The sequence below is a fragment of the Dermochelys coriacea genome, chromosome 5, assembly GCF_009764565.3.
Source record: "Dermochelys coriacea isolate rDerCor1 chromosome 5, rDerCor1.pri.v4, whole genome shotgun sequence".
NCBI classification, from domain to species: domain Eukaryota; kingdom Metazoa; phylum Chordata; order Testudines; family Dermochelyidae; genus Dermochelys; species Dermochelys coriacea.
The window spans coordinates 26,900,988-26,915,629 of record NC_050072.1 but is presented as its reverse complement, the minus strand read 5'-3'; the positions used below and the strand labels follow the sequence as shown (position 1 = coordinate 26,915,629).

Below are 14,642 nucleotides of genomic sequence, written 5' to 3'. Positions count from 1 at the left end.
TTTCTTTCATAGACCGGTTCCCTCGAGTTGTTCCACTACAGCACTCTGTGGTCTCCAGTGCTGTTAGAGACGAGAACCTTTCTTCTGTATGGACAGCTGAATATGCTCTTGACTTGCTCTTTGTTGGTGGACTGATTCCAGAGGCTGTGTGGCTAGCACACAGACTTGGAGACTGGAAAATGTCTGTTTCAATAGGTGTGGCCTATAATCTGTACTGTCAAAGTGGTGGTGACTTCTTAGGGTGAGTTATGCTTGTTCAAATAAAGGAACTCAGAATTATCATCATACATTATTATATAGTATCATGTATTATCAAGTATTTTACTTAGCAGAGAAGGCAGTGTCCTTCCCCTAAGACACTTCAAGGTTAATAGATACAAGATTTAAATAGATGTGCATTTTAGCCAGTGTGCTTCAGATTAATAATTTTATCTATGGAAGGTGGGGTTTGTTTGTTTTTGTGTTTGTTTTTGTTTTTGTTTTCAGAAAAAGGAAAGATGTTTCCACAGAAGTTCCTTGATTTCTCCACAGTTGTGTTTTGTTTTGTTTTTTGTTTTTACTTCATCATTAATTAATAGTTTCTTAATATGCTTTCAGGTCAGAGAAACTGGAATTGCATCTGCCTTTGAACTTGACTCCAACACAAATTTTTCAGGAAAAACTACAGTATTTCTTGGGACAGCCAGTCAGTTTTGAAACCTCAAATGAAGGAAGCACTAAATATAAACAGTTTACAGGTACATTAAAAATAGTTTCATCCTATTTACTATCAACTTTATTCCAGTTGATTCCACAAATCCTAGGCGTTCACTTTAAAAATAAATGTCTTTAGCATTATGAAGATAGCCTAGAATCCTATAGAGAGACGGGGTGTGTGAGGTAATATCTTTTATTGGACCAATATCTGTTGGTGAGAGAGACAAGCTTACACAGAGTTCTTTTTCAGGTCTCTGTAAGCTCTCAAAAGTTTCTCCCTCTCACCAACAGGTGTTGGTCCAATAAAAGATACTGCCTCACCCATTTGTGTCTCTAATATCCTGGGACTAACAAGGCTACAACAACACTGCATAGTATCCTGTTGGCTTTTCCCATGCCCAAGATGGCCCAAATCTATCTATCCCTTGTTTGGGGAGGAAGATCTAGACATATCAGATAGTCACTTCAGTTTGGTTTGATTATAAAATACTTTATTGGCAAATGTACATATTTCGAGCATAATAAAAATAAGACACATTGAAATAAATGTGAATGTATGAACAGTATAGAAAACATCATTGCAATGGCACTAGAGTTACAGAACACGGAAGTATTACTTCAGCCTATAGCAAGACAAAAAGTCATCTTTCTGCACTATGCCAAAGTTGGCTCCCATAGCCAGATAAGACTGCCCTTGGTTCATACATTCTCTCAGAGACATTTCAACTTTTGATAGACTCTGCCAAGGACCTCAGGAGAAAATTGTGTAGGTTAGAAAATCTCGTAGTAAAATTATCCATATCCCTTATTCTGCTCTGCTCTTTGAAGTCAATATTTCAAGGCCTTGTTTGCATTTGTGATTTATGGTATTCTTTGTCTTAGCCATTATCACGCTGTTTGGAGTGGTTCACGACCATGAGTGCCAACCTTAGGGCAGACTGTCGAAAAACAGGGCGGACATCTCAAACTGGTGCTATATTCTGACATTAGATTTCATCATCCCGGATCAAGTGAACTTTTGAAGTACTATAATAGTCTTAACATGAAGTCACAGACTGTCCCCTTGGACACGCCAGTCTTTCTTGCCACCCCAGGCAAGCTTAATGACAAATGGTCATTTACACCAAAAATCTCACAATATTCAGATTGCTCCCAGTCCCAAGAGACCAGTCACTTACCCCATGTCAATTTGTACCCCAGATCTCACAACAAAGACAACACTTGTAGCCAGTCCTGTAGTAAACTAAGTATTAGTTAGTTAGGAAAAAGAAATGAGAGAGTTTAAATAAAGGTTAAATCAGGCAACATATATATACACACGAGTTATAGTCTACGGTTCAAAAAGGTGACAGAGCTATAGTAAATGGTCAGCACTGAATATCTTTTAAGGCTAACCCAGGTTGACCCTGGGGATCTCTGTTTTTGGTTCCTAGCTCCAGCCCTGTGAGAGTTCAAACAGAAAGAGATGAGAAAATTTCATGTCACCTATCTGTATTTTCCTCTTCCAGAATTCAAGTTGATATAGGACAGGCTTCCTTGCACCTTTATGGGTGTGAGAGGGCTATTAACCCATTTTTTAAAATCTTGTTGCTTCACAATGGCTCACTTAGTTTTGATAGGTTTCAGAATAGCAGCCGTGTTAGTCTGTATTCGCAAAAAGAAAAGGAGTACTTGTGGCACCTTAGAGACAAACAAATTTATTTGAGCATAAGCTTTCATGAGCTACAACTCACTTCATCGGATGCATTTGGTGGAAAAAACAGAGGAGCGATTTATATACACACACAGAGAACATGAAACAATGGGTTTATCATACACACTGTAAGGAGAGTGATCACTTAAGATAAGCCATCACCAGCAGCAGGGGGGGGAAAGGAGGAAAACCTTTCATGGTGACAAGCAAGGTAGGCTAATTCCAGCAGTTAACAAGAATATCAGAGGAACAGTGGGGGGTGGGGGGGGAGAAATACCATGGGGAAATAGTTTTACTTTGTGTAATGACTCATCCATTCCCAGTCTCTATTCAAGCCTAAGTTAATTGTATCCAGTTTGCAAATTAATTCCAATTCAGCAGTCTCTCATTGGAGTCTGTTTTTGAAGCTTTTTTGTTGAAGGATAGCCACTCTTAGGTCTGTGATCGAGTGACCAGAGAGATTGAAGTGTTCTCCAACTGGTTTTTGAATGTTATAATTCTTGACGTCTGATTTGTGTCATTCATTCTTTTACGTAGAGACTGTCCAGTTTGGCCAATGTACATGGCAGAGGGGCATTGCTGGCACATGATGGCATATATCACATTGGTAGATGCGCAGGTGAAGGAGCCTCTGATAGTGTGGCTGATGTGATTAGGCCCTATGATGGTGTCCCCTGAATAGATATGTGGGCACAGTTGGCAACGGGCTTTGTTGGATAGGTTCCTGGGTTAGTGGTTCTGTTGTGTGGTGTGTGGTTGCTGGTGAGTATTTGCTTCAGATTGGGGGGCTGTCTGTAAGCAAGGACTGGCCTGTCTCCCAAGATCTGTGAGAGTGATGGGTCGTCCTTCAGGATAGGTTGTAGATCCTTGATGATGCGTTGGAGAGGTTTTAGTTGGGAGCTGAAGGTGATGGCTAGTGGCATTCTGTTGTTTTCTTTGTTGGGCCTGTCCTGTAGTAGGTGACTTCTGGGTACTCTTCTGGCTCTGTCAATCTGTTTCTTCACTTAAGCCGGTGGGTATTGTAGTTGTAGGAATGCATGATGGAGATCTTGTAGGTGTTTGTCTCTGTCTGAGGGGTTGGAGCAAATGCGGTTATATTGTAGAGCTTGGCTGTAGACAATGGATCGAGGGTATGATCTGGATGAAAGCTAGAGGCATGTAGGTAGGAATAGCGGTCAGTAGGTTTCCGATATAGGGTGGTGTTTGTGACCATCGCTTATTAACACCGTAGTGTCCAGGAAATGGATCTCTTGTGTGGACTGGTCCAGGCTGAGGTTGATGGTGGGATGGAAATTGTTGAAATCATGGTGGAATTCCTTGAGAGCTTCTTTTCCATGGGTCCAGATGATGAAGATGTCATCAATGTAGCCAAATAGAGTAGGGGCATTAGGGGACGAGAGCTGAGGAAGCGTTGTTCTAAGTCAGCCATAAAAATGTTGGCATACTGTGGGGCCATGCGGGTACCCATCGCAGTGCTGCTGATTTGAAGGTATACATTGTCACCAAATGTGAAATAGTTATGGGTAAGGGCATGAAAGGTTTTCCTCCTCCCCCCCCCCCCCCCGCTGTTGGTGATGGCTTATCTTAAGTGATCACTCTCCTTACAGTGTGTATGATAAACCCATTGTTTCATGTTCTCTGTGTGTGTATATAAATCTCTCCTCTGTTTTTTCCACCAAATGCATCCGATGAAGTGAGCTCACAAAAGCTTATGCTCTAATAAATTTGTTAGTCTCTAAGGTGCCACAAGTACTCCTTTTCTTTTTGCAGATTCAGACTAACACGGCTGCTACTCTGAAACCAAGCATCTTATAGAGTCTAAACACATCCTTACAAGTCTAACATCTATCTTGAAACACTACTAGCACACAGATGAGCTGGTCTGGTTTCCAGCTATGAATTTGTCAGTGCTCAGCTGATGCCTACAGCCTTGGCAAGACTTGGCACCTGGTCTGCCAGCATCTCAGCACTAAAACACTGATCCATCTCCATGAGCTGCAAAGAAAGGAGAGCAGTCCAGACATCCAGATTTGTGGGAGACGTTGAATAGCAAAAAACAACCAGAGTTAATTATTAAGCATTAGAAGCAATTTTTGTAACTCTACATTTATTCACATTTTCAAATCTTATATTAAAGAAAGTAAATGAGTTATTCATATTTTCTGGAAAAATGAATGTAAAATACAGTAATGCTGCTTATTAATTTCAGAAGAAAGCATTGCAGCAATTGATGCATTTACCATATCGGTTTAAATTCTTGGTATTTTTTAGATCCCATTGAAGAAGAAGATGCAAATGTTCTGTTTGGTTCAGTGCAAGAAATACTGAAAGCAGCTGTTATGGCAGATGCAGACATTCTCTCAGAGACATTTCAACTTTTGATAGACTCTGCCAAGGACCTCAGCAGAAAATTGTGTGGGTTAGTGCCTGATGGGCTATATCTTCCTGCACCACCATTATACTGTCCTCAACCAGCTTCTCTCAGTGAAGTAAGCATATTTAGTAGAAGTTGCATGAATGTTAGTTTGAACCTTCTAATTCAGTTTTTCTTCCAAAAAATCTTCAGCCAATTACTTGTGTGGCACCATAATAGCAAGAAGCCTCTTTGAAAAGCTCCTTTCAGTTTTTCCTTCTACTTTGTGGAATCTCTGCTCTTAAGACTAAGAGAAATGTTCTGAAGAATAGATATCCCATGTGTAGCTCAATTTCTTCGTTCTTTATGTCCTTCCAAACTATTGGCCTTATTGTCTTTGTACTTAAACTTTGTATTTTTCAGAGAGACTACAATGACTCTCCTTTAAAAATTGAAAGAGATTATCGTCAGAAGGTGTCTGGGGTCCTTCAGCGAATTATGCTGCTCTTCCGAGCTGCTCGTTGTTCCTGCCCTGTGGCACAATGGTATATTGTACAACTGAAATGGGCAAGAAAAGTAATGCAAAAGGTAAATAATAAACTAGTTTAGTTTACTTTTAACTCCATTATCTGTAGTAAATATTAGAGGGTGGCTCTTTTGAGGGAGATCCCCATATCCACTTTAAGTGCTTCCTAGTCTGATAAGAGTCTCAGTCTCAGATAGCTGCTGTCTATATTCTTCTCATAGATTACTCCAGAGGAAACTGGAGCCTAAACAAGAGTGGGGTCCAAGGTTTTGGCCTCACAAATAACTAGTGCTATTACTGGAGGTGGGAAAGAAGTGACTATTCGATTCCAGACCATTTGGGGCTTTAGAATAATTATTAACACCTTATGGATTCATATAGTTTCCAACACCAGAAAGGACCTTTATGATGATCTAATCTGATTTCCAGAATAACAGGCATAGAACTTCCCCACAATAATTGATTGGCAAGTGGCTGCAAATTTTCAGCCATCTAGAGCACAAAGTACACATGTAATAAGACTTTTAATCTCAATTATTTAGATTCATTGACTTAAAATTAAGCCTTCTAATATAATGATAAAGATTTTGAAACAGAGCAACTCATGTTTTTCTTAGCTGTTTTATGCAGTAGTTATACTAAAGTTCGATCACCCTGCTAATTCACTCTATCCATATTAAATAAAGCATTGTAGTTGTCATAGCTTGTACATTTATTAGATGAAAATAAAAAAGATATTAAATTAAAAATTCCTTAAAAAATTAACCTGGGTTTCAGGTCCATTGCATTACAGGAAATAGAAAGCAGGCCTTTGGAAATATACTTGATTATGGCAATATTCTGTCAGTAAGTTAAAGGGGCCATTCAATTCTGATATGAAAAACTTCAATTGATTTCATTAGGATTTTCATGTACAGATTAACTGAATAATAAAATTTTTAACTAGTAAGCACTTATAAAGGTAATTTTGCTAATTTCTAAATTGTCACAAATAAAATTGTTCTAAGTTTATAACATTTTTGTTTTCTTTTCCTGCCTATAGATTCGAATGAAAGGCACTCTTCCTTCATTAAGTTCATTTCCTAAAACTTTGCTTCATTATTCTAAACTTAGTACAATATTCTTTAGACCTGCATCTTCTGGAGACCATTGCTTTGATGATATTTCTTGTAAAACAATAGGTATGTGTATAATAAAATTGAATAAGTAACTTATGGTTGGAAAATAGAACAAGGGATGAGAAGTTGCATATGCAAGGGCACTCTCTAGATAGGCTTTATTTATTTATTTTTGCATTTGGTTGAAAGTATGTCAAGATACAGTGTCTTCTGCAGTGCTGTCTGTTATAAATCTTCCAACATTTTTGCAGTTTTTGATAACTCAGAAGGATATTTATATTTTTGTAAAATTTTAAAATATTAGTATATTAATAAAATACAGGTTGTAATTATATATTTACAATTTTTTTAGAAAAGGAGTTAATCATGCTTGTTTTTTAAAGACTACAAATGAATTAGTAATGTCTGTCCATTTATTTTAATTTTTTTAACTAAAATTCTAGAGACTGATGCGTATACTGGGCTATACTGCTTTGCAGCTCTTATTCCAATTTCTGTGTTTAGTTGTGATTATTTTGGGGATGGGAGAGATGGCCTTTTTCTCATACTATTCAGAGAATGTACTAACTTAAAGATTAAAAAATTTCATAATGTCAAATTACTAGAACAGATCTTATGTTAGAGACTTCTTTAAGTGTATAAAAATGTGAGAAAACGTGGTCAAGGGCGATCTGTGCTACTGAAAACTAAATGTAGTACAGTATAAAGTAATCCATAGACAATAAATTGAGGCAAATTAATGTGAAAATAATCAGAATTGGTGGTGATGACATTAATTCCTTCGAAGCAAGCTGATCTATGCTAGAGCTCTCCCAATTCTTTAACGCTTACAATATCTCTCCTCAAAGATTCCAGCTGATTAGGAAATTTTACTATGTGAATACAAAGATGCCAAGATCTTTGTTTTCCTTGATCTATGTTTTGCTACAAGACAAGTGAATTGAGAATCTGACCCTATAAAGAAGAATCTATATTAACTTGTGAATAATTGTTGACATATTCTTTTGCCAAAATTGAAAGGCTAGATTCTCAATCCCAATTTTACAAGTGCTTGTCCATATGTATTGCACTTGTGGTGCACATGCACTCAAGTTCAGATTCTTTTGGCCAGCAGCGTCTGTTGGGGCCACACTGTGTCCAGAGTGTCCACCTGCTCCCAACCTGAGGGCATAAAAAACGGAGCAAGCCCAACCATCCCTCAGTTCCTTCTTACCGCCAAGGGCAGTGAGCTGGAACCCTAGCAGCTTACACACCGAGCAGCTAATTTCTCCCTTGTATATAAATATTAGTTGGTAGTTAGTGTTAGTTTAGTGTTGGTTAGTTGTTAGGGGTTTTTTCCCCTTTAATAAAAAGGGGGGGCAATTTTTTGGGGTAATTTGGTAACTAGCCGTTGTGACTGAAGTCTCCTAGTTTCAAGACCTGCCCTTCTTGTGATGTGGTGAAGCTGTTTAATGGCACATCAATAAGGTGCACATTCCTGATTAAATGTGCCATTTGCAGGTTATTCATCTATTGAATGCAAACTCAGGCACAGCCCTCAGCTTATGCGTGTAAGTGTATGTCTACACAGCAGCTGGGAGGTGTGATTCCCAGCTCTGGTAAATGTACATGTGCGAGCTCTGCTTGAACTAGCATGCTAAAAATAGCAGTGTAGCTGCAGCGGCTCAGGTTAGCCATCTGAGTACACACCTAGGACATCGGACAGGGTTATACTCAGGTGACTAACCCATGCTGCTACCTATGCCACTGCAATTACACTGCTATTTTAAAGCACTGGCTTGAGAAGAGCTAGCACATGTACATCTACCTGAGCTGGGAATCCCATCTGCTCTGTAGACATAACCCTAAGAAACTGAGACTGAGACTAGTAAGACGAAGAGAGTTAGAAAGAAGAAAGTGGTCCTAGTGTGAAAAGGCAGAAATCTCATCCTGCCTCTTTAAAAGGTAGTTCAAGGCCCAGAATGGGTCCCACTGACACCCTCAGAAGCACCAGTCATTGTGCTTGCACAATACCATTCCCTTGGTACTGAAGTTCTAATTACCAGTACTGATGGCCTCAATTAGTCCTCCCACAGTACCATCATTTCTGGTACTGAAAATTTCTATGGTTCTGAGCAATCTTATGATTTCAACTCAGCCCAAACCATCGCTGTGGTGAAATTATCCTCCATCATACTGATTGCAGATAATGTTATAGTACTCAGCATTTCATTGGTGCTGGTCAGGGCAGAGACTGTGACTCCTCCTGAAACTCCAGTTAAGGTAGCTCCACGTCTAGAAGAGGAATACTCATTCCCTTCTTCAGCCTTGGAGCATCACCTAGCTGCTCTCCAAGGTCCCGATCTCATGATCCTTTGTTTCAGATAAAAGAAAAGGAGTACTTGTGGCACCTTAGAGACTAACAAATTTATTAGAGCATAAGCTTTCGTGAGCTACAGCTCACTTAATCGGATGCATTTGGTGGAAAAAACAGAGGAGAGATTTATATACACACACACACAGAGAACATGAAACAATGGGTTTATCATGCACACTGTAAGGAGAGTGATCACTTAAGATAAGATGGCTTATCTTAAGTGATCACTCTCCTTACAGTGTGTATGATAAACCCATTGTTTCATGTTGTGTGTGTGTGTGTGTGTGTGTGTGTGTGTGTGTAAATCTCTCCTCTGCTTTTTCCACCAAATGCATCCGATGAAGTGAGCTGTAGCTCACGAAAGCTTATGCTCTAATAAATTTGTTAGTCTCTAAGGTGCCACAAGTACTCCTTTTCTTTTTGCGAATACAGACTAACACGGCTGCTACTCTGAAACCTTTGTTTCAGATAACGATTCTAGTACTCATAATTTTCGTAGATCCAAAGAACTGCTGCAACTATCTAAATCTAAAGAACATGGGGGGAGGGGGAGAAGCTGGCACCAATTTTAGACTTGAGGCTGCTAAATGCCTTCATCTACCACTTCAAGTTCAGGATGATAAAGCACAGGCCTCTCTAGTCCTCTCCTTGGCTTCCCATGACTGGCTTACGGCTCTCAAACTCCAAGTTTTTTATTTTCACATAACAATCCATCCATCTCACAGGACATACCTGAGATTTCTTCCAATATTGAGAGGACTGACTGACTGTTTTAGAATTGTCAAAACATGACAGACTATACCCCATCTGCCCGAGAGAGGAGAAATTCAGGCCCTTAAGGCTGATCCACTGCATGCTATATTTCATAAGGACAAGGTGCTCCTTAGGCCTCGCCCTGAATTCTTGCCAAAAATAATCTTGGACTTCCATCTAAATCAAGTAATCTTCCTTTTTCCTAAACCCAACTCCAACTAAGGGAAAGCCAGGCTGCACACTTTGGATATGCTTAGGGTATCATTCTATCTATAGAGGACTAAAACGTTCAGGAATTTCCTAAGATTATTTGGAACTTTCGCAGATATGTTGATGAGTCAGGCAGTATCAATCAAGAAGTTAGATAACTTGATTTGCAGTTGCATCAGAATATGCTACGAATTAGCAATGTAGATCCACTGGTAAAGATTGGAGCCAGCACCGTCAGTACCCAGCCAGCTACTGTGGTTTCTTTAAGAAACATGTAAGTTTCTGAGATCTGTAGGGCAACTATGTGGGGTTCAGCACATAAGTTTACACAACATTACTCCCCTTGTAGAGGCATCAAGGTCTGATTTGGCAGATCTGTCCTAAAGTCACTGTTGAAATAAACACCAGCCACCCACCCTTTATACTCCAGGTCACCAGAAGTGGACTACATATGGACAATCACTCAAACTAATTTACTCTGCAGTAACCGTGGTTCTTTGAAATGCATTGTTTGTATGTATTCTGCAACCCGTCCTCCTTCCCTGCTACTGCAGAGTCCTATAACTCCTGCATTTTGCATTGGTAAAGGAACTGAGGGACACTTGGACCTGTTCTTCCCTTTATGCCCTCATTTGTGGGTGTGTGAGGACACTTAGGGCATAGGCACATACCCAGCAGATGCTGCTAGCCAAAAAAAATCTGAGCTTAAGCACATGGTCACATTCTTGCTAGAAGTAAATCTCCTGTGTCAACTTCCCAACATAGAGGACTTACTGAGGAAAAAGTGGGGCATTAAGAGGGAGTGGAGAGGGCTGGGAAGGGGAGCAGAGTGACAATATACAGCTAATGTGTTCCATTAGTGACTGACTATAACCGGCAGTTTTAAATTAGAGCATCCAGTAGGCTGCTTTAACCTGAATCAGGGTCAGAGCTGTGATTGTAATAGCTGGAGGATCAGGGAAATGTACATGTAATTGATGGTGAGGACCTGATGGTGATCCTCATGCTCACCTGTCCTGAATCTTTTTTAGTATAGAAGAAAATCTGGCTGAAAGTTCTATTCCAAGATGTTGAACATATGTTTTTATGGATCTAACTGAGATATTAAAACTCATTGCTACAAAGGGTGACTACAGAAATCTGACTACTGGTCATTCTTGAAAAATCAAGAATTAAAACCTTTCCTCTAAGTTACTGCTACCTGTAGTTGAACATTTTAATTAACAAGTTGTTCCTTTATTTCATTTTTAAGTAACAAGTTACATTGTGTTATTTCTTTTGTAGGTTGCTTCAGAGAATTATGTGCTTTGTGTTGGATGCTTCATGTTCGTGAAAGGTTGTCTGACAGTTGCAGATGCTACCAAACTGCAAGAGAAAGTGTGGGTAATCAAAAGGTAATAGTGACATTACAGTAAAGATTTACTGCAAGAGCATACAGTTCTTTGAGTAATGGTCCCTATGTGTATTCCACCTTGGGTGCATGTGTTCTCCATGTGCCTGAGACCAGAAGGTTCTTGCTAGCAGTGTCCATTGGTCTACACCTGCAGCCCTTTTTCCTCATCATGATCTGAACCGGGAGCACAAGGGGTGGTGCAGACCAACTGCCTCTTTACTAACCAAGGTCTGAGATGGAGCCTCTTCAGTATCTGCAGCATTATCTAGCTTCTCCTAGATCTAACTGTAATTTTATGTAAATAATTTTTATATTTTAGGCCATTTTTATACTTGTGTAGTTTTTAGTAGTTAGGAACTGGGTGTGGGGGGGGGGTCTTCTCCACCCCCACCATTAGTCCAGAGTTCATAAGAAAGGGAGAGTTGCTCACCAGTATCATATACCAGCCAGGGAATAACAAGGCCCCCACATATTGACAGCTTTTTTTCATGGAATTTGAAGCCGCCACCTCCTCTGAGTCAGATGTTAGGGGGAAAGTGTCACCACATGCATCAAGACAAGGGGTCAACCCAGATAGAACATCCAGAGTCTCTTGAGCATTGTCCAAATCTCCTAAAAGAGATTATGCATCTTTGGATCAAGAGTACCTTACTACTCCATGAGGACTGCCTTAATTTCCATTAGGGCCTTACTGGGTGTCCAGGGGATCCATACAGACAGTATCCTGAATCTACACAGTCAATCCAGACAAGCCTACCCTTGCAAAGAGGATTCTGAACTTCCTTAAGAATTAATGGAGAAATCGGAAGAACTGGATCAGGCAGAACCACCAGCTCCAATGGTCCATTATCCCCGGATGAAGTGGTCACACCAGCCTCATCTTTACTTCCTGATTACTATGGGCAGTTTCAAGACCTGCACAGGAGGATTGCTAACACACTCCGTGAAGGAGGTACAGACACCTCAAAAACCTCTGGACATTGTCCAGAGCATTGATCCCAGTAAGGTGGCATTTCCCATTAATGAAGCTATCTTAGAACTGGCCGAGACCGTCTGGCAGACTCCAGTCACTTATGCCCCCATTCCGAAAAGAATGGAGAAGAAATACTTCATGCCAACTAAAGGAGCAGAATGTTTTATTTACACATCCTGCTCTTAATTCATTAGTAGTTCAAACTGTGACTGAAAGAAGGAGACAACAGCCTAGATCCTCCTTCTCCAATAAGAAAACTAAATGTTTAGATCTCTTCAGGAGAGAAAAAATGTGACAGCTAACCATTCTGCATTACAAACTATCAAGTATTAATGTCAAAATATGATTCTATTAATTCTACTAACTTAGCGGAATTTACTCTCAAACTCCCACAAGAGGATAGGCTCCAATTCAAAGCACTCATTAAGGAGGGTAAATTGCTAGCCAGATTGTCCCTCCAGGCCTTAGTCAATGCAGTGGATCCAGCCTCCCACTTGGTGATGACTTCTATGATTGTATGTTTGGTGTTCTGGCTCCAGTCATCTGAATTCTCCAGAGAAGTGTAATCCATGGCGAAGGATTTGTGCTTTGAGGGAAACAGTTTTTAGTGTAAAGACAGGAGTCATTACGTTCCTTAAAGGACTTAAGGGCAACCCTCTGCTCACTGGGCATCTACACTCCAGTGCCAATGATGAAACACCACAGATCTCAGCCCCACAAGCAATGATCAGCTTGCTCCTCAGTCTTTTTATCATTAGAGGGGTTATGAGCCACCCAGCAAGCAGCAGAGGGTGCAGTGTAGCAAGCATAACATTCCCCCTCCTCCCCAACTCCCGCCCCATCATCCTTCCAACCCCAGCATCCCACAAGAAAACACATTTGATAGGACCTTAGAGAACTGCAAATCAATCCCTCTACCATATCCATCTGGTACCCATTTGGTGGCCACCTAGCCTACTTTTCACAAGCCTGACATCTTAACAGACAAATAGGTTCTGGAAATTAGCACTAGTGGTTACACCATAGAATTATTTTCCCTGCCCCTTCAAGAGCCCCCCCCTCCCCCCTGCTGTCCCTCTTCAGGGACCCCTCTCACAAAAGAATGCTCTATCAGGAGGTAGATTCATTGTTGCATCTGCAGGCAATACCTCCTCAACAGAAGGGAAAATGACTTTACTTGAAAAGCTTCGTCACTCTCCTCAAAAAGAAGGATGAAGACCCACTCTGGATCTCAGATGAATGAACATCTTCATCCTAAACTTAATGTTCAGGATGATTGCCCTGACCTCCATAATTCCCTCATTTTTTAACAAAGGCAATTGGTACACATCTCTCCATTTGAAGGACGCTTATTTGCATGTAGCTGTGCATCCTGCACACAGAAGATTCTTCTTTGAGTGCTTGCTCATGTCCATTCCATAATAGGTGCGTGTCCTCGCCACATGAACTGATGCCAAAGTTTTTCCCCTGAGCAGTATCCATAGGGGACTGGCTCTGGCGCCCCCTGGAGTAGCGCTCATATGGCATGGTATAAGGGGGCACCGTTGGCTCCCTGCACCCTCAGTTCCTTCTTGCCACCAGTGACCATGGTGGAACGTCTGCTGCTTCGGCTAATGTGGTTTTGTTTTCTGTTCTTGTGAACTTTGAAAACCTGCAATATAGTTGTATATAGTTAGTAGTTTCTTAATTACTTAATTCTTAGTAGTTCTCAACTTTTACTTAATCCCAAACAGGACTCATATGGGTGATGGGGCATACCCCCGTCCCCAGGCTCTAACCTCTGCGATGGCTGCAAACAGCTTATGCCTGTCAGCAAGCCACATACCTGGTGCTTAGGCGAAGGGCACATAAGTGCCATATCTGCAAGTCCTTTAAGCCTAGGATGAAGAAGGAGCACAATATCCATCTGAAAGTGCTCCTAATGGAGTTGGCACTAACTACAGTACCATAGCAGCGGTCCGACTTGGCACTGAGCACCGCGCCCTCTGCACAAGCCAGCACCAGTCCCTCTCCACGGTTTCGGGGAAGAAGTTGAAAAAGACAGGGAGAGGAAGATCTGCTTCCTGTAAGAGAATGGAGAGGGCTGGGGATGAGCCACAACTTGTGCTGGGCAGCTCAACACCCTCTTCGGGAAGTTGGGCCCCAGCTCAAGTCAAGTGATGCAGCCCATCCCAGGGTTTGCCTGCAACCCTAGATAATGGTGCAGGCCCTAGCCAGCTTCAGGTGCCATTGACGCCCGAAGCTCTTAGAGCAGCTCAAGCAGTCTTGATGCTTCCGGTGCTGCCCACACTGGCTCTCGCGGTACCCTGGTCTCTGGGAAAACCCATGTTGGGACTTACGCGTGTGTCCCCACCTCAGTGGTACCAATTCCCATCGAGAGGGACGTCCTGCAACCGTTCGCCCGCCCAAAGCCATCAGGACTCGAGCCTCAGGACTCGAGACGCAGGCTCGGCGGAGCCCTCTTCGGTCTCCGCACCGGGGACACCGATTGAGGGACTCAAGGCGTACCTTGATGGTAGATTCCCATAGACCCTCTAAGGCACGCGCCACCCCGCACAAACTCCGAGACTG

General features: G+C 41.4%; 1 protein-coding gene across 15 annotated transcripts in view; it reads left to right on the top strand.

The window, feature by feature from the left end:
- CPLANE1 (ciliogenesis and planar polarity effector 1) overlaps nt 1-14,642 on the top strand; it is a 193,163-nt gene that overhangs the window by 63,636 nt on the left and 114,885 nt on the right. For all 15 annotated transcript variants that reach the window (XR_005292954.2, XM_038401861.2, XM_038401863.2 and 12 more), the window contains 6 exons: nt 13-241; nt 598-737; nt 4,661-4,878; nt 5,166-5,330; nt 6,311-6,449; nt 10,990-11,099. Coding sequence is in view for 14 of the 15 variants with exons in the window: in XM_038401861.2 (XP_038257789.1) it covers nt 13-241; nt 598-737; nt 4,661-4,878; nt 5,166-5,330; nt 6,311-6,449; nt 10,990-11,099 (1,001 nt within the window). In the remaining variant the exon portion in view is untranslated. The remainder of the gene's footprint in view (nt 1-12; nt 242-597; nt 738-4,660; nt 4,879-5,165; nt 5,331-6,310; nt 6,450-10,989; nt 11,100-14,642) is intronic.